Here is a 26866-nt window from a genome sequence, read left to right as displayed (position 1 = left end):
GCTCTTGGATCTCTAGGCAAAAACTTGTAAATGTCCATTGCAGGTTAATAGTTCAAAATGCTAAGTGACAATTTCCTCTCAATGAACTTCTTCATTTTCTGAAGCCATAAATGTCAGTCAATTGCTCCAGCAGCTGCCGTGAAGTCCTTGGGTGCCTCCAGACATGTGGTCAGATGTTTGTCCAGCTTTCAGGACAAGTTTGAGCCTGGGGCAAAACCAGGAGGTGCAGCTGCACCTGGCATTGGGCAGCTACCACGTTCCCAGTCACTCTGCCTTGCCATCATTTGCTGAGAAGCAGGCCTAGGCATACATGACGTGGCTGTCTCAAACGTTAGCAATGTCTGGTGGGATTGAGTGACCCCACTCCCTTTGCCTTGACCAGCCATAACGGACTGGAAGATTTTTGGGAAAGGACAGGGACCTCCTGGGTGGCAGGCTGTGCTGCAGGAGGGAGAGATGTGATCGCTTCTTTTGCTCCCAGCAGCCAGAATCCACTGACCTTTGAGAATGTCTGCAGGGTCTGTCTGTTAACTCCAGCTTTGGGTGGGTGGAGGACACCTTAACGGGCTGGGGTTAGTAGGGGACTGTTCTCCCTGAGTGGCTTCACCACCGATGGTTATCGCTGGCTGTTTTCTTGCAGTCTCTGGGGAACTGGGGGAGCAAACCACAGAGAAAATCCCAAGAGGTCATAACGTAGTTGTATCATAACTGAGAATTCTACCAAAGTACCTACCATGTGATTTCTGAGCCTGATTAAATTGGGATCTAGATCATGAAATCTCCCCAGCTAATTTGAAATTCCCAACCACCCAGCCTGGCTAGGTAATTCTTTATTTTTGGTTTCTATGGGGTTAAATCAAATGCATTTCCTTATGGGACCAAACAGAAACACCATGCTATTGGGAGCGAGCAAAACCATTTTAAGACTCTAAATGCGGGCCCAGTGAAACACTTCGCTTTAGGCACAAGAAAAGTCCTCATGACTTCACTCAGGCCGCTTCCACGCTTAAAGCCATGGATGGTTTTGCTGGGCTGTCCCCGAGAGCTGGGACTCACAAACCAGTGTAGGAATAGCTGGTTCCTGTTGACTCACACTGGCACTGTAAGGCTGGTCTGGGCAAAATGGACAGGAGTGAGCTGAGAAAGAAAGGCACTTCTGTTTTAATCATCACACCCAGCAAAAGAGAAGACCCCGGCACATGTAAGACGGTCCTTCCCAAGCCAGATCCCAATAAGTAAGATCAGACCTTTATCTTCCTGTCTCCAATCCATCCCTCCATGCTAAAAAACTTCACTAACAGGAGAGGAGGGACTTTGCATGCTGAAGATCTTACTTAACCAGCTGTTATCAGAGTATTTGCAGGGTGCGTGAACTCTCTTGCCTTACATCACTGCTCCAAGCGGAGGCTGTCGGCTTTCTGATAAAACTCTGTGTCACTTACGAAGAGAAATTCTGCATTTTGGGGATGATGCACACTTGATAAGAAAGATGCCTTATGCTGTTATCAATGTTGACTTACGAGGGACATGCAGTAAGCGTTGCATCATACATGAATATTGTTGCTATCTGCGTCTCAGAGAACTGAAAAGTTCACAGGCAGATGCAGACAGCGCCTGTATCTCCGCGGGGCAGCCTGCGAGCTCTGAGCTCCTCACAGCCTCCCCAGAGCCCTTCAGAGGATCCCTTTGCTGTTGCATTCGCAGCCAGCGTGTGTACCCCTGACAGCTCATGCGCACTTGCTTTCCTCCCCCCCCCGCAACGTGTATATTTGTTATAACACCTTGGGAAGGAAAAGGGTGCTGCCTTTGCAAAGTTAGATAACTGGCCCAGTTCTTTGCTGCTGGATTGGCTGGGAGAGGCCCTGTAAAACCACTCTGGCCAGCTGCCCGGCCCAGCCCTGTGAGGCTGCAAGCTATTTCCACAATTGGCCACTTCAGAGTGGGAGAGGGGGAGGTGAAGACAGCCAGGCAAACTGCATCTCCACCAGGCTGCTTCCCTTCTTCCTTGTTTTTTCTCAGCTGGAGTAGTTTGGCAAGCCCGCTCCGGGTGCCTCCGAGCCCTTCTCACAACGCCCAGACGAGTGGGGTGTAGCGTTGGCGGCCAGGCACCTGGCCCTCCCTTAGCTGTGCTAGCACCGTCCCAGGACAGGACATGTCAAGCTGCAACAGCCCCGGGGGCCCTGCTGCCCTGGACTTTCCAGAAGTCCTGAAGTCCTTGCTGGAGTACTCCTTACCCTGGACCAACAAGATGACAGGTAGGATTGAGGGAACGCATGCTGGGGTTTCTGATTTGATTTCTCCTTCCCCTCCTTAAGTTGCAAGGGGAGAATGGGGCAGAAGATCTTGTTTGCTGCAAGCCCCTCAAGGGTGTGTTTCCCCCAAGTGTCTAAGTCAGATGGGAAGTCCTGGCACCGAGCATGTTGTGCAGCTAGGAGGAAAAACGGCAGCAATGGATTGATTACAAAATCAGTCAAGAGGGCTGAGCTCCTGATCCTTTTAATCTCTGTGCTCAGCTACTTTTTGGAAACCCTGAAAGCTTTGTGCACAGAGAAGGCTTGGGCACAAATCTCTGTGCTCATGTAGGAGCGACTTACAGGATTGCCATCCAGGTTTTCCCATGGTTAATAACTCCTGAGCCTCCAGACATTGCCTCTTCCCGGACGTGGACTGTGCAGGGACCCCGGCCCGCATGGGGCAGGCTGAATCGGTGCAAACTTTGTGTTTGATGGCTGCAGTTGTTTATTAGTGGAAGCTGGGGCAGGGAACACGGCAAATGTGTTTTCTTTGCAAGTGCACTTCTGTACTTTCCCGTTCTCGGTGCAGCATCCTAGAAAACAAATGGAAAGGACCCAGGAGGTTATTTCGTCTGGGCTTCTGCTGCGCTGAACACTTCGCTCGTGCTGGACTGATCAATTCTCTATTGCGGAGCATTCTCTGGGTGCCCATCGCACAGCACGGGGACTCTCTGGTTTTGGATAGGATGTCACACGCCCTTGGCAAGCTGCTTTTTGGTTGTTGTGTTTTAATGTTCACTGCCGAGTGCTGGGGAGGTGTGTGGGAACAGCTCAGCTCAACAAGCTCATGTCTAGGCACGAATGAATTGAACTCACAGAAACAAACATGCACCGAGCTCGCTTTTCTGTAGGGAGTTGCTACCAGGACATGCGGGGGGCTCTGCAGTCTTGAGGGGCAGCGTGACCCAGGCGGTGGGAGCAGAGAAGCCAGATACACAATGTGGAGTGGGCTCCTGCTCTCGTTCTGGGGCCAACAGGAGAAAAGGTTGCTGCTGCAGCAGTAAAGCACTCGTGGCAGAAAAGGCAGCTGCCTACACCTGCTGGAATACAGCGAGCCCTGTGGCGCCCGCACAGCTCCCTGCGGGAAGGGGGTTAATAGGGCAAGGGGAGCTGCCATACCCCCTACGGGGCTCATCTGTTCACATTGCTCCGCTGCTGCCACCTGTGAGCTGGCTCCCTCCTTTGCTGAGACTTTGCCCGCTAAGGGGTGTGTTTACCTATCATGCAGTATGAAGCTGTGTGTGGGGACCAGGGCATGTTTTCCGAGCTGACTGATACCCAGGTAGAAAGCGGACCTGGCAGAGAGGAGGCAGTAACGGCCAAGGGAGGCTCACATGGTGCAGAGCCTTGCTAAGCTGAAGTTTGGCTGCCTCTCTGGGATCTCTGGTCTCCACAGCCAAGTGGATTGAATTAATCCAAGGGAGGAGTGCTGGCAAGATTTATCTGTTTGGCAAGAGTTGGAGTGGCGGGTAGAGGGGAGATCAATGATTTGCGGAGGGAATAATTTAGTCAACTCAATATGGCTTATTTGGCAGCGGAGGGTGCTGTTTTGTGGCAGCTTTCTTCCTCAGCCCCAGGACCACCCTGCCTCTCAGCATCACCTCCCGTAACCCTTAGAATTGTCCTTATTAATGCCACTTCCCTCCCCAGGCCAGCATTTCTGTCATGGTCTTCTTCCCACAGAGCTCAGTTCTCTCCTTCTGGGTCTCCATACCAACACACCACTCGTCTGGATTTGCTGGGTCTCAGGCCTCTGTCTGAAATGTGTTCTACTATTCAAACCTTCCAGTGGGGCCCGTTGTACGTGTCCTGTCCCCCGTCCCCCTGTGCCTAGCACTGGGCTGCTTCTTGCTTGCCTGCCTGCAGCATCAGAGCTGGGCTGTTCTGCAGCATCTGGCCCTCACAAGACTCCCAGCAGTAACAGCCAAGGCTGTGATTCCTCTCCTCACATCTCATTGTCCTCCTCTCTTCCTTCTCAGCTGCAGAGCAGAAGAGAAATTGTAAAAATCGAAGCGGATCCTAGCTTAACCCAGAAGGTACAGCTGATAGGGCAGTGCCCACGTTCTGCCGGCAGTGGCTTGAGCCCCTAATCCCTAGAGGTGGCGAGGAAAACCTCTCAGAGCAACCTCCCTCCTGGCTGGCAGGGCAGGGCTGATGCCTGAGCGGGGTGCCGTGAGAGGGAACCCACAGTAATGCTCCCCAGGAACTCCCTCCCGCCTTCGGGCCGAGCAGCTAACGCCGTACAGGCTAAACCCTCTCCAAGCAGTCACAGCTCAGTGGTGGGGCAGAACAAACCTTAGCGCGGTGGAGCTTGGGTGGAAATGTGCTGGAGGAAGAACATGGTCGATCTAAAGGGAAAAGCCCTGGAGTAGAGGCTGCTGAGTGGGTTTAATAACCTCCATTCATATGGACCTTACCCAGCAAAGCAGTTGCCATTGAGATCTGCAGGGGGGATGTGCACGGAGCCTGTTCCTTGAAGGAGCGCTGTACAGTACTGAGACACAGCGTCATCCCCGGGGGCCTCCAGCATCGACAACAATGGAACAAAGCGACCATGAGAGCTGTAACTGAACAGGAAGCCTGTGGCCTGCCCTGCTTTGGCTACATCCCCTTGCTCTCTTCCTAGAAGCTGCCCCTTGCCAGCCTCAGTAGGTTGCATTCTCTGTCTACCGCCTGCCACTAGCTGTTTCCTGGGCAAAAGCATCGCTGCGAGCCTGCTGCCCCTTGCCGGGCTGCGTGTGCTGCCTCTGTCATGTGTGGTCCGACATCTGTGTTTCATTGCCCTGTGTGAAGTGTCATCTCCCTTTCACGCACGTGCTTTTTTCTTCTGCCAGCTGAGCTTGGCAAGGCGGAGGGAAGCTGTCTGCGGAGGACAAGCAGCAGCCCTGGAGCACGCTGGGCAGCAGAGCATGACCTGTTCTGCCCGCTTATGCAGGTGGATTTATTGGCCTCGATAAACGATGCATTAACACACACTGTTCCAGCCTGGATTAACAAGGTGGCCCTTTCCTAGCTCCCCGTCAGGCAGCACGTGTGCAGGGGTTGCGTCAGGAGTCCCACCCCGTCCCCTGCGACGGAGGCAGCAGATTCAGCCTCCCAGCCTACGCAAGAGAAGTAGCTGGCAGGCGGGGCAGCTCCCTGTCTGCCCGGGTTGGATGGAGACGTCCCCTGGTCCTCGTCGCAGTAAGGCAACGGAGGAAAGCACCTACCCCACGCGACTTCCAATCCGTTCCTTCTCCTGGGGCGCGTGGGGACGATTTCAGACCTGATTTTCTGTCAGGGTTTATTAGCAAGGGTCAGGTCAAATTGTGCCTTGCCACCAGAATGGTATGTCCGAGGTTTGTGGAGGGGCAGCTAACCAGGCAGATGCCCAAGTGTCTACCTGGGAAGCAGAGGTCCCTTTTCTGCTGGCGCTTCAGGGGACATCCCCACCCCGGCACCTGTGGCTCCGTTGGGTGTGGATGGGGCCATCCCAGGGGGGCTGCGCACCCTGTCCTTTCCCTGCTTGCAGCGCTATGCGGTAGGTTTGCTGCGGCCGGCCCTTCTGCGGCAAGAGGCAGCAACTGCTGACAGGAGAAGCCTGTGGCTGTAGCGCCCGTCAATTCTGCGAGTTCATTCATTCTGCAGGAGAAGCTCCTCGGTATCCGCCTGCGCACTCGGGGGTGAACTTGGCAACATTTGCTCCCTTTGTATGTTCAGGAGCTGAAATCCCAGCGCGGCATCCCTGCTGCTGGAACTGGCTGGGGAATCACAAGGCGTTGCTTGTGATTGTGAAAACTTGGAGAGGCCCTCCTCTCCCGCTGCCCAGCCGTGCCAGCAGCCGCAGTGAAGCCCTTCTCCCTGCTAACGTTATATAGGGCACGCCGCTGCGGCTGCTGCCGGCGTGATGTAGGACAGAGGGAGGCTGAATCCAGGTCATGTGGGAAAGGTGATCTCGGGATCCGAAACGAGGACATTTAAGGACCGGCTGGAGCGCTGGCACCGGCGGCGGTTCGGGAGCGGCGGGCTCCCGTCTCGCCCCCCCTCGACGGCCGCCGCGGTTACGCGACCTCCCAGCCCGGGCCCACCGCCCTGGCGGTCGAGCCGAGCCCAGCCGGACCGAGGCCGGGGCCGGGGCCGGGGCCGGGGCCGGGGCTGAGGCAGCAGGGAGCGGCCTGCCGCCGAGAAGGGGCTCGTAAGCGCCGCGCAGCACCACGTTATTTCAGCCGGTAACGGTCGCCCCCGGGAGCGGCGGGGGGGGGGGGGCGGTGTCACGCGCAGGCGCGGAGGCGGCGCCCCCCGCCCAGGAGGCGAGTGGAGGGCGCGCGCCCCGCAGCAGGCGCTGCTGCTCGTCCGCCGCCCACGCGCGCGCTTCGTCCCCGCCCGCCCCCCCCCCCCCCGCCGCCTTCAGGAGCAGCTGGCGGTGACGCAGCGCCCGGGGGCGGTGCGCGGGGGCGGGGCACGGCATGCTAATGAGGCGCTGGAGCCCGCCCCTGCACGTGCCCCGGCGGGCGGGGGGCGCGTGCCCGCGCCGGCCGCCGAGGGGCGGGGAGGGCGGGGCCTGCCGGCGCGGGGCCGCCCCCCGAGCGGTGCCGGCCAATCCGCGGGGCGGAGAGGGCGGGGCGGGGCGCGACCGCTTGGGTGGGCGAGGCCCGGGCGCTCATGAATACTGAAGCACGCGCGAGGCGTCAGGCGCCCGCGCATGCGCCGTCGGCCCCTCGCGCGCTGCCTGCTACGTGCTCGCCGTTTGCCGACGGATCCCGGGGAGCTGTCGCAGCCTCGCGCCGGGCGCCGCGGCCGCTGGCGACCGTTGACAGCCCGCCCGCCGGCTCGCGGGGAGTATGCCCGGCCGCGCCGCGCACCAGGAGGCGGCGGCGGCGGGAGGACCGGAGCCCACTGCAGCCGGGGGGAGCGCGGGGGCCGCCGCGCAGCAGGAGCAGCGAGGCCTGGCGGGCGCCTTCCCGCTGGTGCTGAAGAAGCTGATGGAGAACCCGCCGCGGGAGGCGCGCCTGGGTGAGCGCGGGAGCGCGCGCGGGGACGGCGGGAGCGCGCGGCGCCCTCCAGCTCCCCCAACCGCCCCCTCCGCTCCCGCCGTCTTCCCGCCCCGCGCCTCGGAGGGCGGGACCCGGCGGGTCACGGCGGGCGGGGGGAGCGCCCGCGGGAGAGGCCGCACGCCCGGGCCTGGCGTGTGCGTGTCCGTCCCCCCCCCGCCCCGGTAGGCCCCGCGCCCCTTCCCTCCGCCCGGCTGTGCCAAGGGCCGGCAGCACGGGATCCCGGGACGCCGGGCTCGGCAGGAAGGGCTCGGCCTCACGGGGCGGCCGCCGGGCCCGTTGGCCGGGAGCCGGGGCCGCCTCCCCGCCTGAGAGGCGCAGGGCAGCGGTGGCTGCCCCGCCGGCCGGGTCTCCCCGGCGAGCCGGTGCGACTGGAAAATGGAGCTGCTGCGATCGTCCTGTGTCTATGCTGGGCAAAATAAAAACGCTTCGGGTACGAGGGATTAGGCAGGAGTCAGGACATGACAGGCTGGTTTTATTCCCGTAGCTGTCTGAAGCCTCCCCTACCTGTAGACGCATAGTTGGAAGCGGCGATGGAAAGGTTTCGAGTCTTCCTTGACCTGAATTGCTGAGAAGTTGCGTGATGGCACGCGTGAACAGCAGATCTCTTCAGATTAGGTTCGGTGATAATCCATAAGGGTGTAACTGACTGCCTGTGCATGCAGTCCTCTGTAGGCTGGAGCTCTCCCCCACTGATCATGCAGGCAGCAGCTCTGTAAATAACAGTGCTGGTGCTTATGGTCTTCATTGCTGATGGCACACTTTTTTTTTTTTTTTTACTTCCCCACCCCCCACCTGGCAGTATTTTTGCCTTTCTGAGTATCAGTTTGATTTTGAGGAAGGCTCAGGTTGATCTGCACCTCTGTAATGCTCAGTGTACTGGTGTATAATAAACTAAGTCCTTACATCTAGGAATTTTGAGGTTGAGAGTAATTTTTGGAGCATCAGACAATATCCAGGGTAGACTGCAGTGCAAGCAAGGTTGGCAGCATTGTTCCCAGTGAGGATCCCAGTTAAGATCCATTTACTTCGCATGTCTAACATTGCACAATACTGTGTAAATGTATCTATCTTGTGATTCCAGCAAATATTTTTTTCTCCTTTCTGTTAAAAAAAAAAAAGTCAGCCTCTGATAAAGGTTTTAGTTATGTTGCTATGGTGCAGGATGCTGCAGTACATAGAATTTTGAACCTACAACACTATGGGATTTAATAAGATATTTCTTCTCCCGGTCCTTTTTAAAGGGGATGGTGCCAGCAGGAGCAAAAGTTCATGTGTGGAAACCACGATGGTAGCTGACTGGAATATGGCGACTTTGTCTTAGAGGTGGTTTTCTTGTCCAGAGTCGTGTGATCTGGCCTATGGAGATGTAACATTTTAAAATTAGTACGATTTTGAGGTAGTGTATTTTTCTAAAATTAGAAACATTTGATACTTTTTCTTTCACTAGATGACCCGGTTCCAGCTTGGGAAGGTGTTCAGCTTGATTCTCTAAAGCTTGCTCCTGAATCCATTGCATCTTGATTACCCCTTTCCATTCACGCTGTGATGAGGTTCAGATCGTTCTCATTCTTAACATTTCTCCATAGATTTCCTTAGTCCCCCTAGTACTGTTTCACTTTGCACTTTGTGGAACTTGTTGCTTTCTGTTTATCTTGATCTCTGATGCTTTTCTTGTTTGCATATTTGCAAGACAAAAGAAAGAATGCCTTCTGTGTTAGCAGGTAGTTACTCTTAATTTTACAAAAGACTTGCCAGTAGAATTGTGACTCAACTGACTTCGGAGGATCCTTGTTTATTTTCTGTTCCTTTACAGTATAGTGACACAGCCAAAATGTTAAAATAATTACTAATTTACTTAATAGAGTGGTGTGTTTTTAGCAGGCTTTCTGAGAAAAGGCCCTATGCCTTTTGTCTGGAATGCCTGTTGACAAAAATACAATTTTCTGTTTTATTCTGCGAGGAACGGTATCAGCTGGCTGCAGTGTCCATTTATAGTCTCCACAAGCTACCTATGGGTTTTCCAACTGCCGTAGGTAATTTGACTACCCAGTAAGTAAGCAGCCTTTCTAATCCTTCTCAGCAGCAGAGGAGGACATCCAGTTCCAACTGAATGCCATCATCTTGAACGCACTGCCTTATACCAAGTATATCTGACCAGCCTTGCTGTAAGTTGTTGTCATGTACATTGTAGGGATTAAATAAATAAAAACAAGGATCTTTTTATAAAAAAAGTCCTGTGGGGTAAGGGAAGAGAGTTAATATTCTAGAGCAGGAGTGTAGGTCTCTCCTATTAATAATGAGCTGCTGCATGCTCTCCAAAGGATGCCTTAATCACCAGTTGTGTGCTGCTGTGGCGGGAGGAGTGCCTCAACAAACACCACAGTAATGGACATCGGGAATACAGAACCCTATAACATGTCTTGTTCTATTGTCGTGAGTGGGACTGAAGATTTATGGACCAATCAGCCTTAATCTGTGTAGAGTTCTCAGTATAATTTGACAATATTTTTTGATGAGCAAGGGGGACTTTGTCAAAGAAGTGTTTATTCTGTTTGTGGCTGGGATAGCATTTGACAGTTGTGGCCAAAATGTCTTTGGGTCTGGGTTTGGTTTGTTTGTAAGAGTTCTTTTGAGGAAAAAACAGGATGTGGAATAAAGCTCTTTCCAGGCTGCTGCTTTTGGCTAAAACAGCAGTATTTCCAACAGTTCAAGAACTGGAATGCTCTACCTAAATTACTTAGCATAAACTAGTGACCTCTCTGTTAACAGCAGATGTACAGCCTAGTTAATACGTCACAGTAGCAGAATGAGGGGGCTAAATCGGACATGAGCTATCAGCTGCAGAAGTACAGTCCAGATTTATCAGGGTGACCTTGAATCACTGCAAATGGAGCCTCTTAGGATACTGCAGCTCTGCCGTCAGGTAATACCTGTTTACACTATAAATATCTTCAGAGAATTAAAATTTCAGGTCCCTGTGCTGGGGCAGGCGGAAACTTACCCCTCCAGATGCAAGAAATTAATTAGTGTTTCATTCGATATTGTGCACCCAGCAGAATGTTGTGCAGCAGAAATAAAGATTGAATGAATTGAAAGAAAGCCAGTGGGAAAATGTCATTGCAAAAATGGTCATACAACAGTTTTATCTTTTTACGTATCATGTTTGAAATACATGGGCACGCAATATGTATGTTAACTTCTGCTATTTTAATTTGCTTCAGATATGGCTGTTAGAAGTGAGGGGGGAGAGAGCGTAGCTAAACAAAGACAGCACTGGGGGCCCAGTGCTTGTCCAGTTGTCAACGTGTAGCAAAAGGAAAAAAATTCAGATGGTCTTCTCATGTGAAGAAAGGATTTAATTTGGTGTGAGTCAGGGACGATAGCAGGAGGAAGTTGGACGGTCTTTTCAGGTTACTGAAGTACAGCAGGATGATGGTGCACATCTAAAAGACATTAAAAGATCTGAGAAGAGCCATGTATGCCAGCAATATGGTCTTTTTGGCATCTACCTTCTGAAAAATACTTCTAAGCCTTATGTTTAGTCTACTAATCACTTAAGGTTTCTTTTCTCCTCTGTTGGAGATGTTGTATTAGATGTTGCAAAACAAAAGCACTGCTGGCTTGCATTAAAACGAGCATAACTTATAATGGAATACTGTTGTTTTCAAGAGTAAAGAATGATTTTTCTTCTTTTTAGTTGACATTTTGACTCAACATTCAGAAGTTTTTTTGTTATGTTGATTAAAAAATAAAGTTATTTAGAAATAACTCATTATTGTCACTTGCATTTGTTTTGGTGATGTCTTTACTAGGATATCATCCACAATCCTCAATGCAAATCTGTGCTTGGTTGTGCAGGGCACTATGCGAATGTTGAGGAAATAAACAATCCCTGATTCACAAGTTGGATGTAAAATGGTGGTTCCAGTTTGGTGGGGTGTGCTTCAGTAGTAAGTGAAATCATCCTTATCTGTGAAGTAGAGTAGACGTCGTTTCTTTTCTAGCTTCAAGTGGAAGCCGTTTAGAAACACTTGGGTTATTTGGATCATGGCTGTTAACCTGTACATTTTTTTTGCCCAAGTAAAGCGTAGGAAAGTTGCTAAACTCTGCTGGAAAAAGGAGTTTATAGCAGGGATAGGAGTTGAGAGATGGCAGTTCAGAGGCAGCGGTGTGAAGTGGCAAGGGGGAAGGCCAAAAGCTGCAAGATGATGTTAACAAAGCTCAGGTCCAGGGGCCGCTGGTCTGAATTTAACGTGTTCTTTAGGTACTTGCTCTTAGTCCCAAGTCAGTGGATGGTGAATATTTTCTCAGCTGTTTAGTTTAAAATCGGTATCTTCTTCTGTATAAAATGTTCAGAGTACGGTAGGTTAAAATGATAATTTACTTTGTATGGCAGCGCTGTTCTTTAAGCCATAAAAAGCTCTTTCAGTCTCAGTTCCACACCAGCTAAGGCAACAGCAGAAGGAACACCAGTTCTATCAGAATAGGTTTTATATAAATAGGCTTTTCTGGTTTAGAGCAGAGTTTCACCCCCGCTCCCACCCCCGATAAAGAAAAATACTCCTTTAGCATATTGTAGCCAGTCTAGAAAACCCTCATGCCAAAGATGTGTGCATTTTGTTGGGCTAACCTGTGTGAATACTGGGGATCCAAACTGATCCAGTGTATGTCTCTGGAGTCCTTGTTCCATTGAAATGAGTATTTGTTAGCTTCCATGGTAAGAACCAATTTGCAGTTGGTTAGAGCACAACTGGTGACCGTTCCTTTTGACGGCAGTGCTGGCTCAACACTGGTGGTGCTAGCACTGCTTCTGCAATGCCTCCTTCAGTGCTGATAGAACTGCATGGCTACGTGGAGAACTGGATCAGGAAAATTACTTGGATTTTTTTTTTTTTCTTTTCTGCCAGCTTATTTTTATCTCTTAAATTATGTAATTATTCCATAACTTGAATTTTCTGCTTGGATTCTATCCCAGACAATTGTTAAGATTCAGTAGCTATGGGGAACATAGAAACAGCCATTTTTCTGCAATATGTGCACTGTAGCATAGTAAATGGAGAAAATTTCATCAGTCTTTTGTGGCTTGGGGATGGGGTGTGGGAGTATGCCTTATTAGACATCTCCCCAAAGAGTGAAAATCGTATGTAGATACTTTGAGCTATCTATAGTGAACAGCATTTGGAGCTATTGCTTTGTATGGACATGCTGAGTCATTTCAGAAAGAAATGCTCCTAAAATACTGAGCAATAGACATCCAGGTCTCTGGTGTCCTGTGGACCTTTTGACTAATTTTCAAACGTAATCTGAAAACCTATATTCCCTTCTGGTTTGTATCTAGATTATTCTTCTGCACCTTCTTTCTTTGTGCATAGAATAACTCTGAGGAAGCAGAGTAATTTTTCTTAATGGCTTCCCATGTAATCCTACTTAGGGACGCTCACTTTTGCTGTTTTCCAAGATGACCCTGTGAAAAACAGGCTATTTTGCAGTGACTAGTTAATAAGCTAGATGCAGTATTATATCACACTTTGGTAAGTATCACAGCAAAGATGCTGGCCCTCACGGCTACTCGGATGTCTGTGGTCCAGCTGTCACAGGGTGTCAGAGCACTCCATACTGAGTTACATATGAATGTATGAATGTTGCCTTTCAACATCTGATTTTTCAGATCATGACATGAGGCAGAACTATAGCTTATTGAATTTCCTTTTGCTGTGATTTTGTTAGCCTCTTAAACCTTGAGTCTCTCCTGTGTTGCAGCTTGTACAGTGACCTACTTATATCTTTCAGATAAAGAGAAGGAGAAGATAAAGCTTGAGGAAGATGAGGCAGCAGCTGCTAGCACTATGGCAGTCTCGGCTTCCCTTATGCCGCCCATTTGGGACAAAACTATTCCTTACGACGGCGAGTCTTTCCACCTGGAGTACATGGATCTGGATGAGTTCCTGCTGGAGAATGGAATTCCTTCCAGCCCTACTCACCTGGATTTGAACCAGAATCCACTCTTGCCTGTGGCTGAGCTGGAAGGAAAGGAGTCTGCCAGTGCTTCCACTGGTTCTCCTGCATCATCTTCTTCCACTGCAGTTTACCAGCAATCTGAAGCAGCCTCCAGCACAGGTAGATGGAATAATAGGGGGCTCTGAAGGACTTTTGTTGTTCTTGTATTAAAAGGTGCCTCTTTAGATCAAAGAAGAGACATGCTAACCTGTCAGTGTTTGCTGTGGCAGGTTAAGTAGCACAAACATGCTCAATGTAGAGCATGTGTCATTGTGTCATTGTGTAGAGCATGTGTTCATGTGTCAATTCGTGAAGATGCTGCCTCTCCTCTTCTTCCCCTCTCCCCCTCCTGGAAAAAATGAGCATCTCTCAGTGTGCAGTCTGTTTCTCTTTTGAAATTAGAAGAGCTGAAACACCAACATAAATTATTTGCTTTCTTGGTATTGCTCATCTAGTGAGAAGCTGGACATGTTGAGAAAGTAGTTGCTCAGGTTATTTTACAACAGATTTGGTAGTTGGTGAGAAGTCATTTGTGCTACCTTGGTGGCTTGGTCTGCTTGGCTGAACTTAGGCTAGCTTAATGTACCTCAGTAACAATGCTTAATAGAAAAACAATGAAGCAATCTTTTCATGCTAGCCTGTGAAAAGTGAGAACAGATACTCAGAAAAGGTGTGTTAGTGATGTAGTTTGATGTTCAGTGATGCTTTGAAGTGGGAATGGAGGAACAAAGAAACAAAACTGTACTGAAATGGTACTAGGAAACTGCTCTTCGTTTGTAGAATGGAGATCTTCTCTATTAAAGAATTTAGCAGCTTGGTTTGCTCTAGATTTGGAGTTTAAACATGGTAGTCACTAAACTTTCACATTACTATTTTATGAGCAGACTTTACAGGAAGCATTTTGCTCAGGGCCTCTTTTGTGAATCTGCAAGTGAAAGGCAAAATGTGGAACTCCTTCAATAAGACATAGGGTGTGGCTTTTTTCTAGGGGAGTGTATGAAAAAACTCATTCATTGATCGCTACTTCAAATTGCACTGACATTTACCATTCATGTGTGTGACATTTGTAAGCAATAGATAAGTATGACAGAGTTCATATGAACGCCAGCAGTGTCAGACAATCTGTTGGGACATTTGTTTCCATGTGGCAAAGAAATAGAATTGGTGCATTTGTAACAAACCCACCTTTATTTAGTCCTTTGTTTGGAAATACATTTGTCTGACCTTTGAAGGACCCAGGGACTGGGGTCTTCTGGCAGGCTTGTTTCCATAAGGCTTTCTATGGCACAAAACTCAGGCTAGTACAAGTTTCTCACTTCTTACTGCTGTGGAAGGCGCTTCTTAAGTGCGCAAAGCACATAGGTTTTGCCGAGGAAGTGGTGAATCCTGTCCCGCATCTATCTACTCATGTCTGTTAGTCTGGCATATGTTCCTAGAGTTTGTATTACAACCTGGGCTGTGTAGCTTCTCTCTGTACCAGCAGCTGTACAGCACCAAGCACACCTTAGGGAAATAGCAAATAATACTATTAAATACTGCCCACAGTAGGGCAATAAATAGAGATACCCAAGTTGGCTACGTGGTTAATTCTCTTCATCCTGCTGAATGTATTGTAACTTCTCCTGTTGTTGCCAGAGTCCCCACCACAAAATGACAGAAACACTCCCAGCCCCATTGATCCTGACTGCGTAGAAGTTGAGGTGAATTTTAACCCTGACCCTGCTGATTTAGTGCTGTCCAGTGTGCCTGGTGGTGAGCTCTTCAATCCTCGCAAGCACAAGTTTACTGAAGAGGACCTGAAACCACAACCAATGATTAAAAAAGCCAAGAAGGTTTTTGTCCCAGATGAACAAAAGGTAACAGATTTATTGCTGCAAACTTCTCTAGGCCTTGATCAAAGTCTCTGACTCTTTGCCCAAACATTTTGACATATAAAGCTAATGTGCTAGACCTACGTGATTGGGCAGAAGCACTGCCAAAAATAGAATTGGCAAGTTGTCGTGGTTTAACCCCAGCCGGCAACTAAGCACCACACAGCTGCTTCCTCACTCCCCCCCAGTGGGAGGGGGGAAGAGAATCAGAAGGTTAAAAGTGAGAAAACTTGTGTGTTGATAAGAACAGTTTAATAATTGAAATACAATAAAAAGAGTAAAAAATTGTAATGAAAATGAAAACAACAAAAGGGAGAGAAAGCAACAAAACTCAGGAAAAACAAGTGGTGCAACCACTCCCCACCTGCTGACTGACTCCCAGCCAGTCCCTGAGCTGGATCACTGTCCCCCAACCAACTCCCCCCCCAGCTTATATACTGAGCATGACATCATATGGTATGGAATATCCCTTTGGCCAGTTTGGGTCAGCTGTCCTGGCTGTGCTCCCTCCCAGCTTCTTGTGCACCTCCTTGCTGGCAGAGCATGGGAAGCTGAAAAGCCCTTGACTTAGTATAAACACTGCTTAGCAACAACTAAAACATCAGTGTGTTACCATGTTATTCTCATGCTAAATCCAAAACACAGCACTATACCAGCTACTAGGAAGAAAATTTACTCTATCCCAGCAGAAGCCAGGACACAAATCAACTGCTGTTCTTGCTGTTTTGCTGGTTTGGTATCATGAGATAATTACTGAGCAGGAGCAACTTATCATGCTATACACAGAAATTAGAAGAACTGTCAAGTCACATCCTCATCAACTGCACTTTTGAAGGCCATTGTATGTATTTGCCCAGCATTATGTCTGATCCAGCTTTAAGCAGCCCAGACAACAGAACAGGTTGTTTTCTGTGGAAGTTCATTCCTGAACTAAAACAAAGTAAAGGGAGCTTTTCAGTTGGACAGCTTCTTAGTAGCTGAGTCTCTTAATTTCTCCAGTTCTAGCAGTGCACTTGGTTTATCCTAAAACAAGACTCATGTAAGGATGAAATCTTACAGTACTGTGTTGCCTGCATTTTGATGTCTGAGCCTTGCAAACCAATGAAGGAGATTCTTCAATATAGCAGTCAGTGTGAATCTCTTTTATAGTATAAAGAGGTGTTGTCGTGGTTTAACCCCAGCCGGCAACTAAGCACCACACAGCCGCTCGCTCACTCCCCCCACCCCAGTGGGATGGGGGAGAGAATTGGAAGGGTGAAAGTCAGAAAACTCGTGGGTTGAGATAAGAACAGTTTAATAATTGAAGTAAAATGAAATAGAATGGTAGTAGTAATAATAATATAATACAATAATAATATACAAAGCAAGTGATACACGACACCATTGCTCTCCACCTGCCGACCGATGCCCAGCCCGTTCCCAAGCAGCAATCGCTCCCCGCCCCCCGCCCCGGCCAACTCGCCCCAGTTTATATACTGGGCATGACGTCATACAGTATGGCATAGCCCTTTGGCCAGTCTGGGTCAGCTGCCTTGGCTGTGCCCCTTCCCAGCTTCTTGTGCACCGGGCAGAGCACAGGAAGCTGAAAAGTCCTTGACCGGTGTAAGCACTACTTAGCAACAACTAAAACATCAGTGTGTTATCAACATTATTCTCATACTAAATCCAAAACACAGCACTATACCAGCTACTAAGAAGAAAATTAACTCTATATCCCAGCTGAAACCAGGACAGGTGTCTATTTGATATAGTTGTCAGGTTGGCATTTTTTTTTCTTTTCCTTTTTTGCTACAGGATGAAAAATATTGGACAAGGCGAAAGAAGAATAATGTGGCAGCAAAGCGTTCCCGTGATGCTCGGCGATTAAAGGAGAATCAGATCACAATTCGGGCAGCCTTTCTTGAGAAAGAGAATACGGCCCTGAGGACGGAGGTTGCAGAGCTGCGCAAGGAAGTGGGACGATGCAAGAACATTGTTTCTAAATACGAGACCAGATACGGACCCTTGTAAGCACACCCCTTTTCCTTGTTAGGGCTCCTTGTTTTAGCCTCTTAGACTTCTCTGCCTTCTGTAGAGACTCCCAGAAATAAAGTTTGTGGAGGCTTTGCCATTTTGCATCTACACAAAAAAAAACCCAAACCCTGTTTCTGTTGGCACAACTTGTTCAGGCCCTTTCCTGATCGTTGTGTTGCCCAAAATCTTAGTGTCTGTATTTACAGCTTTTTGGTTTTAACACTGATAGACCATTTTCTGATGTCATACAATAGAACAGACTCACCTGTCTGGAGGAATAGATGTGGATCCCTCCTGACTGGACAGGGCTTTTGCTATCTGTTCTAATCTCCATTTTAAGTGGAGAAAGAGCCTAGGAGACTCTCCTTGCTTTTTTTCACTTTTTTCTTTTTAAACTCCTGCTCTTTTCTCCATCTCCATGACCACCCCCCCCAAGTCAAATTGTAAAACAATTTTAAGACATAAGTAGATGTTGCTGGGCAGCATCATGAAATTATTTCCTCTCCCATTCAGAGGCACTAGAAAGTACCTCTTGTATAGAACTCTGTTCCTGTTGAAGAGGAATAGGGGAACCTTTAGGACAGGAAGACAGGAAAATAGTCAATCTCTTGTAAAAACAGATATCTCGAGGTTAATGCACAAGTGTTATGCAGACCAGAGTCAGTGCAGTGTTGATAAGAATACTGCTCAAACATCTTGGTAGGCTCTAATCCTGGATAACTTCCAGAAACCAAGGAGAGAGGACAGTAGGGGCTCTCTCTTTACAGATATGGACAAATAATTTGCTGTGAGGTTTCGGCTGTATTTCTACCACCACCCCTCCTTTTTTTCCTTAGAGGGACTTCTCTCTTGAACTGCTGATAAAGCAGCATGTTACACTTAACTGAGAAGTAAGGGAGGTTTAGGAAAAGAGGTCTGGCTCGTTAGGCTGAACCTTGAGGCCCATCTGTTAAGGAATTGCCAGTACCTTATGCTTTGGAAGAAGGTTTGCTTTTTTTTATTTTTTTATTTTTTTTTATTTTTAAGAAGCAGACAAACAAGCCACTGTTAACTTTACTGCACCTTACCCTTTGTACAAGAATTTGAGAAAGAGTTTTGGTCCTTTGCCTCGTGAACACTCTATGGAACAAGCTACACCCACTCTAAACATGAACAGTTTACCTCACTATCTCCTGTGTAGCAGCGTATCTGGTCTCTCCATGCCTGCTGGTTCTCTCTCCAGCATGTTTCCTGTTACAAAATTAGCACACGAGACTTGCCCTCTTGGAAGTAATCCATTCTCAGCACCAAGCGCTGCTTCAACAGTACGTGGTGTTAAAAGAAAAATATGTTATGTGTGATGTTGGGACCTTCTACATGACCTACAACTGCAAGAACCAGAAGCTTTAACAGAAGTATATGTCTAGAAGTCCTCTTAACAAGAGAAGCTATCTTAAGATGGTGGCTGTGTCAGAACTCTTAGGCTATACTTCCTGGGCTAATATTTATATTAGGGAGTAAATGTGGGATAGAAGATGTTTAGGCTAGTTGCCAGTTCGCCTATTGAAATCTGAAAAGAATATTAAAAAAGGATTGGGGTTTCTTTTCTATACTAAAGACTTCTTGCCTAGCTTGTCTTTTAAGCATAATGTGGAAATTGGTATGAGTTTAGACCAATTGTGCGTTGACTTCTTAAGGAAGTGGAGAAGCAGGCTAATCCAGAACGCTTAAAGTAAATGTATGCTTTGAACTATCTCCCCCTCTGTTATGCTTTTAATTTGACTAGAGTGGCTCTTCATGCAGTGTTGGTCTAATTTCTTTCAAACATACTACAAATTGTCACCCTTTCAGCAGGGGTTTTTCTTTCACAGGGTGGTGTGTGGTGGTGATGGTGGGAAGTATGTTATAAATAAATTGTCACACTTAACACTTTGCTTTGTTTAAAGTGACTTATCTGATTCCGAGTGATGCAACTTTAAAGACTTTTAAAAACAAAGAAACTAAAAAGCACACATGAATCGCCAGTCTTCAGAGTGAGCAGTGAAATCTATGAGGTGTCCCAACACAAACAACTGACGATGACCCTGCCTGCCTGCTTGCCTGCAAGTACCCCATCTGAACTACCCAGGGCTGGGCATGATGAAAAGTGCAAAGTCTCCTTAATTCTGTATATGGCTTTCTTATCTGTCTTTCTCACTGTAACTATGAACTACAATAAGCTTACTTATTGGGGTTTTGTCAAGACACTCAAAGTTCATGTCTCAAAGTCTGTTGACAGGCGAATAATGACTCTTTGTTTTGGCACTCGAGTGGAAGAAAATAGGGAGTTTTAAATGAAAGTGTCTGTATATATTAAGAATTGCTATATTTTAAGACTTTTCCCTGCAGTAAAGTGAATTTTATTTAATACTGCAACTCACTTGTGGTACAGTGTAGCATCTTGCGGAGTACTGTGAGTGCAGAATTAAAGACACCAGGAGAACAGCAGTCTGTGATGTGTGAGACTTCCAGTGCAGAAAAGTACAGCAGATGTATTGAAACAATCCAAAAAGCACCACAGTGTGCCATACAAAGAGTAGTAATAAACCTCTATCAAATGACCTGTGTAATAGTAAAAGAGTTCGCTTGCTTTCCTGCTCTGCAGCCGCACTGCTGTAACCTGCCTTCTCCTTTGTTTCTTTTATGAGGCTCGCTTTCTTTTATGGTATCTTGCTGAAACAAGATCTATTATTTTGTTAATGATTTAGCAATCATGGAAAAGGTGCTAGTCTGAGCTGCTGATCCCCGTGTCTTTTGGCAGTCTGAAACTACCAAATGAGTATTAGCTCCAGCAAAGCAATGGCTATTAGTTGCCATATTACAATTTTCTGTCTCTTGACTACATGAGAACTGTGGTGGCGAAAGAGCACTTTGTCATCTGTTTTATAAAACGGAAACAGCCAACGATTTCCCACAGTTACAACGGGCAGCTTAAGTATCAAGACCCTTGTGCTGGTGTGGGAGAGTAGATGAAAGCTTGGACAGATTGCAGAGATGTTTATTGTGTGTAGAAGATGGAGGAAGTAGGTGGAAGTTCCTTCGTAAGAGTTTCATCAGCATAACAAGAATCTACTCTTATATTGAGGAAGCTTAAGAGCTAAATTTGTGTGGGAAGAAAAAGAGTACTTAATTTCTGGGAAAGTAGTACAGGGCCATGCTTGTAGCCAAAATGGAGCTTGTAAGACAGTAGCGTATTCATGCCTGGAGATTGATAAACAGCACACACCTCAAGAAAAATAATCTTGAAAGCTTTCAGAAGCACAAGTGCCAAAATTACGAGGCACAACTAGTTACCAGCAAAGCTCGACACTATCATGTTGAACAAGTATTTTGGCTTTGCATTTAACCAAGAGATTCCACCCCTAATTTCAGAGCAGAAAGGCAAAGAGAAAAAGATGCAAAGAAGCAGCCAATGTTGTAAACTTCATTTCAAAAAATAATAAAAATCTTAAACCCCAGAATTCATAGACAGTTTTTTGAAGGCATAACCTTTGTAAAGAGCATATGCATTAAATGCAGTTATTGACCTGTTATTTTTAATGGACCATGTTCTGAAGTCAAGAAAGTGCTTTTAACTTTTTTGCTGTTACAAAAGTATACTTATGAGTGTATTATTATAATTTGGGATTCTAAAGCTCTGAGATAATCTTGGGGTATTCTCTTCAAATAGATTAATAGTTGAGCTCCATGTTGCTGAAATGTCAGCACATATCTCTATCTGTATCAAGTATTGGTGATTTGGACTGATATTTTTGGTATGTACTGTTTTTTGTTGTTGTTTTATTTTGGTGACAAAGGCCAAACCGTGGATTTAAGAGGAAAAAAAAAAACGACCAACAAAACAAACAACCCTGACAGCATGTAAATGTAGCAACTCTTTTTGCATTTATAATTTCTAAATTTTCAGTTAACTTTGAATGACTGCTCTTGAAAGTCATGCTTCCTGTTTAAATCACAAAGCTAACGGGTATTGTAACTGGGCAAGGAGTTGCTAGTCCTTCATTTGGGTCTTGCTGCTTTAGGAATACCTTTTAAATACTTACATATTGTATATAGGATTTGGTTTTGCAGTATATCATGCTATTTTAACAGCAGAATATTCAGTCAGTGAGAATAGTATGTGCAATTCTGTTAGCTTTTACTGTTGTATTAAAAGCTTACACAATGGAAACTAACAGTGAATGTTCATTAGATCTTTCTTTCACAGAAGACTGTTAGCAAACTCTTGTGCTTCCCTGTAGGACAGCGCAAATTTGCACATTCTGTGATTCATGTGTCTACGGGTTGCAAAACTGGAAAATCGCACTTCAGGGTGAGTGCGGCTTAACTTTTGTAGTTGGAGAATTTTTTTTTTTGTTAAGAAGCAACATCTTCAAAGATAGATGAGAAGGTGATGACTATTTAAAGGAGTGTAGGTATTGCCAGTCAAAAAATTACGTGCAATGCTGAATTCCTTTCTCAGTTTTTGCAGTCTCAGGAAGTTAAGCTTACTGCTTCAGAGCTCTCTGCTCCTCTCAGAATGATTAACTATGTAATCTTGTTTCTTTGACTAGGATGACAATCCTATCCATAAGTGATAACTTGGGTATGTTTTCATAGTGGTCATAAGACCAATATTCTTTTAGCTCAGTTTGAACGTTAAAAGATGCTGAGTTGACGCTGTTCAAGTCTGAAGTTCTCTAACCTTGGAACATGCTCTGTAGAGGCCGTAAGTGTGCCTGATGCCAATGTACCCCATTCCAGCCATAAAGGGACCATCTCCAAGGGGAGAGAATAAAAGGAGTGCACCTTTCAGCATCGCTGCAGGGGTTGCCAGTAAAGGGAGCAGTTTTTGACACAGCTGTACATTCATGAGGAAGTGGATTGACACCAAACAGCCATTTCACAGTACTAACTTTGAAAATATATAAACTGTTGATGAGATTTGTGGGCAATGAGTGTTGTCGTCTTCTACAGAAGAAACAGACTATGAATAAATGATGCGCAACATTTAATACAGTATTGCTTTCATACATGGTCTTCTAATCTACACATAGTTATATCTCCTTATAATAACACATTTTTTTATTTAAAAATTCCTTAGAAGCTTAATCTTTCACCTGTTGCCAAGATCTGCTCCCACTGAAGCCAGTAACAAAGATCTCATTAACTCCCACAGGAAAAAGTCTTTACTCTCACATGGTTATGGTAAAGTTTTAGGAAGCACTGGAGTCAGGGGTGTCTTTGCTTTACCCTGGAGCATTCTGTGCTGGGATCAGGTGGATGTATCTCAGATTGCAGGTGTAATGTTGGTAAACTGGTCCTATCACTTGTTCATTTACACAGTTAGTGATAGTTTTGATATTCACATAATCTGAATTCTGCTTTTTTTTTTTTGTTGCCCTGCATGGACAGGGTGGAAAAACTAGTGTACTATAAACTTGTGCTGGGAGAAGAATTTTTTTTTTTTTTTTTTTAAGTTAAACATAGCTTTTTGCAGTTCTTCTGGTAACATTTTATTTCTTTTCTGACAGTTCTTCATTTCCCTGCTGTCCTGTTTGAAAGCCCAAGGTGTTCTAGCTGTAGAAATCACTTTTCAGCATTATCTGCAGGACTGCTACTAGTTGTACCAAACTCATTTCAAGTTGGGAGGTGCAGTGGAAGCCCAGCAGCTTTGGGAATACTGTAATAAAACCACTTGTGTGGAAAAATATTTTTGTGTGGAAAAATATTTTTGTGTGGAAAAATATTTTTGTGTGGACAGCAGAAAAAATGGTCTTGCACAAAAGAGGATATTGCTGCTTCAGCCTCGTAAGCCTCTTCAGCATAACAGGGCTTTGTTCCTTGTGATCAGATGCCTTCCTTTTTAAGGAGAGTGGAGGTATCTCGGACCTTTGTAAAATCCAGATGGGCTTTTGTTCACCCTTACAGTTTTAGCTGCTAAGCACAAGATGAGAAATGCAAATTTGTCTTAATGCATAAATCTCTCATTTTTGGCAACCTACATCTAAATCCATAAACAGCAAAATCATTTGTTAATGCTAGTGTTTTGCCTTTGCAGCACTACCAGACACTGGCTGGCTTTCTAGATTTTCAGATAATTACTCTGATCTGTATATCTGCCACTGTAACATGGTGAAGATAGATAAAGTCACAGTGAAAGACTGGGAAAAAGGTAGAAAGAATAGGCTTAACTAAACTGCTACAGAGATGCTAACATAACACTAATTGAGAAATTAAAATGACTTAATTCATGATAATGCAAATTTGTAATATAAAATGCAGTTTGTTAGTTTGATAGTGTGCTATTGCCTAGTGAGTCACTTTTGGAATGCAAACTTCTTAAAGTTCAAGCAGCTACAGGAGAAAGGGAATGCTTTGAGGAAGATACATGTATAGATAAACATACAGATACTTGGCAAGGGGAGTAAAGAATGAAAGCAAAAAGAGAAGAGTAATGCAAAAGTACGACCTGAGCCAGATTGCTAAAACTGAAACCTCACTGTTTACCATTTTAGGACAATTTGGGTCCCCTCAGTTTAGCATCATATAGAAGATATGTACTTGTTTAAGTTTTGGGAATCTCCTTTTCTTGATCTTGTTTCCACAGTCCAGAAGAAAATGAAAGGAATATACAGATAGGGTGGAGAGTTACTGCAGAAAGGCATGAAAAAATAGCTGTTGCTTTCACTAAGTGCACTGTTGCACTGGGACTGGATGTGCCAATATGAACTGATAGCCTTGTGTCGTGAGGAAATTACTGTCTGAGGCCCCGGTATTTTAAGGCATCAGTTCTGCTGTCATTTCTGCATGGGATGAGCCCTGTATCTGTAGAGAACCACGTGGCCTTCACAGGATCTGTTCTTGAATGTGAAGCTCTGCCCAGGCAGTCAGGTGCAGAATTGTGTCCGTAACACACAATCAGTTGTAGTTAAAAGGCTGTTGATATTAAGTGTAATTTGGGTGCCTGTTACTTAGCCAAAACCCTTGTTACTTCATTTTCCCACCTAAGGCATGAGCAGAAGCCCTTCGCTGTACAACATCTGTAAAAAAAAAAAAAAAAAAAAATGTATTTCACATACATCTAGTAAATTAAGGCATGTGATTGTGGTCTGTGGGTCTCAACAAACTTTGCTCGTGTACCTGCCTGAGTGTTTTCTTAGATCTGCAGTGACGTCTCGGTGAGAAGGTATGGTGGGATTTGTTTTCCTGAGGGGGCGCAATAGCAGCTCTCATCTGTCACGCTGTGGGTGACCGCTTGCTACTGGCCAGGATCATGGATGGATGCATCCTCTGCACTTTTATGTGAAGTTGTCTGAAATACGGTGATTGACATGATTATTGGAATACTGTATTTTGTATAACTTAGAACATGTAAATACACTTTTAAAACTAATCTGTTCTATGAAGTAATAAATAAGTGCTTCCATTGTAATATCTGAATATTGTTAATGCTTCATGTAGCTTGATTTGGGATTATTTTTCTCCTAGACAACTACAGAAATCAAAACAAAGATTGATGTTGTGGAATTCTAGTCTAGTTGTGATGCTTTCTATGAACAAAAGATGTTTTTAAAAATAATAATGAGCTACTTAAGCAGAGAAACTGAGAATTTGAGGGAATTGATTCTTTTCCAGTCTTTCTTTAACAGTAGTCACTGATGACATTCATAATTGTACTCTTCCCATCCCATTAGCTGGACAGTTGATTTGTTGTTTTTGAGTGGCATTTGGAAAGTGGCAATATTAAATGATTCGTAAAGCTTAGCGACTGAGGAAAATTAAAGGGTTGGGGGTTTTGTAACCGTTCTCTCTTTTGGCTCAAACAGATCTGTCTCCACCCTTCAGCCAGACTGCAGCAGGTTGCAATGAAACAGGGAGTGACTGTTACCGAAGCTCATTTGTAACCTAGGTAGTCTACATCTTTATTAGTTCTATTATGTACATAGATGACACGGGTATCCTGTTGCGGTGTGGAGAGAGAGAGAAAGTGATTAATGACTTGAGGTTTTGCTGAGTACATGTTCACTGGATGCTGCACAGCTGGAACTTTCATCAGCTTTCGTAACCTTTTCTATCTCCCATTAAAAGAAAAAAAACAACAAAACCCACACAAAACAGTGGAGTGAGAATCATGAGCAGTCTGCTAGGAAATACGAACACTTTGGTTTTGAGGAGGAGGTGAGATTGATCCATCAGCCTTCATCTAAAGAGATTAGCCTGTGATGACACTTTCTGCAGCCATAATGTAACTTCTCTGTCTTTAATGCCATACTGGAGCAGTCTCCTCTCTGCTAACAGCTGTCTCTGCAGTGTTCCGTAAATGACAAAGCCACAACATCTTTTGTAGTGGGCAGAGATGGTGGTGTCTCCATATTTCCCCCCCCCCCTTCTTTTTTTCCTTCCCTCTCAGTGTCTCTAGGCTGTAAAATAGCTATTAAACAGCTAAGCATATGTGCAAGTTATTCAGAAAACTCTGTTCCTGTAAAGCTTTTTCAGAGACGTACAGTTTTTAACTAAATAGTTGGAGGGAACTCCTATCTGCTATATTTGGCCTGCAGTTGTGTTGCCTCTTGGATAAAAGTATTTTTTTGGCTTCAGATGTGACACTGATCTGTCCCATTCATTCAGTGGGATGGATGATAAATCTGCACAGTATTTATATAAGATATAAATCTGATCTTAGTTTTACTGCGTGTTAAGTTGTTTAATCTCTTGGATGTCTACTCCTTGAGGTTGTCTATATAATTCCTGTAAATGTAGCTGGTTTTTGAAGCAGTCCATCAAGTGCATTTGAGATCATCCTGACAGAAAGATTCTATAGAAATGAAAGAGATAATAAAGATTGTAAAGCGGCTGGGTAAAACTGTATTGCCATAAATGGTTTTAATTTATATATGAATCTTTTGTCCCAAACTGCTTATTTTGTACATAAACCTACGCACTCCTGGCAGCTGATGGGTGAAAATAAAGGTGCTTAAACAGCAATCTAATGAGGAAAGGGCATTTCACTGTTGCAGAGTTGGTATTATTTTATATTTCCATTTATTACACTTTTTTAAATGTATAAACCACAAATTTGAATTCTCAAAGTCTTCAGCTTGGATTTTGTGAGTAGTTTAAATCCTCTCACCTCTCTGCTCGTAACTGGTTTTTAAGAAAAATAAAAGCTTTTGTTTAAAATGTAAAATTTTGACTGTATTAAATTCTGTTAGTACCCTTCCTTTTTAAGAAATAAAATGTATATTCCACTACGCTGAGATCCAGTAATTTTGTTCTCTGGATAGCATACTGTGTGCTGTACACCTCAACTGCCAGCATTACACCTGTAATTTGCACTGAAGCTGGTAGACATGAAAGCAGCTGATCACCTTTTAGGATTAGGCTCTTGCTGTGCATCTCCCACATGTTAACTGTTAGGTGTGCTGGTAACAGGTATGCAATTCGCCACTTTTATTTTCTGGATGAATTGATTTCAAAAACTTTGCAAGGTTTTGCATTTGTCCTGTAGTGACTCTAGCTTGAGCTCTTTCAGGTAGGGGAAGAAATCCTGAGACCTAGTAGTCAGCCACAGACACTCAGACCTTGCTTTGTTGCTTTGGGGCTGACAACATCCACAAAATAATCAGAATTTAGTTTCTTTCATGGGAAGAAGTAAAGT

General features: G+C 45.7%; 1 protein-coding gene across 2 annotated transcripts; it reads left to right on the top strand.

Annotated features, from left to right (window-relative positions):
• The first annotated feature begins 1934 nt into the window (after positions 1–1934).
• Positions 1935–26459, top strand: TEF (TEF transcription factor, PAR bZIP family member). Of its 2 annotated transcripts, none has more exons than XM_009475237.2 (5): positions 1935–2255; positions 13118–13444; positions 14960–15180; positions 16990–17201; positions 19134–26459. In XM_009475237.2, the coding sequence occupies exons 1-5, from the start codon at positions 2153–2155 to the stop codon at positions 19153–19155; spliced, it is 885 nt and encodes a 294-aa protein (XP_009473512.1). In that variant the 5' UTR covers positions 1935–2152; the 3' UTR covers positions 19156–26459. The 2 variants fall into 2 exon arrangements, with proteins under 2 accessions (XP_009473512.1, XP_087623980.1); XM_087767854.1 differs by lacking the exon at positions 1935–2255 and adding an exon at positions 6960–7286.
• The last annotated feature ends 407 nt before the right edge of the window (positions 26460–26866 follow it).

The sequence above is a fragment of the Nipponia nippon genome, unplaced genomic scaffold (assembly GCF_047370975.1).
Source record: "Nipponia nippon isolate SJK-2023a ecotype South Korea unplaced genomic scaffold, ASM4737097v1 scaffold_3, whole genome shotgun sequence".
Lineage (NCBI taxonomy): Eukaryota > Metazoa > Chordata > Aves > Pelecaniformes > Threskiornithidae > Nipponia > Nipponia nippon.
This window is presented reverse-complemented; position numbering and strand designations above follow the sequence as displayed.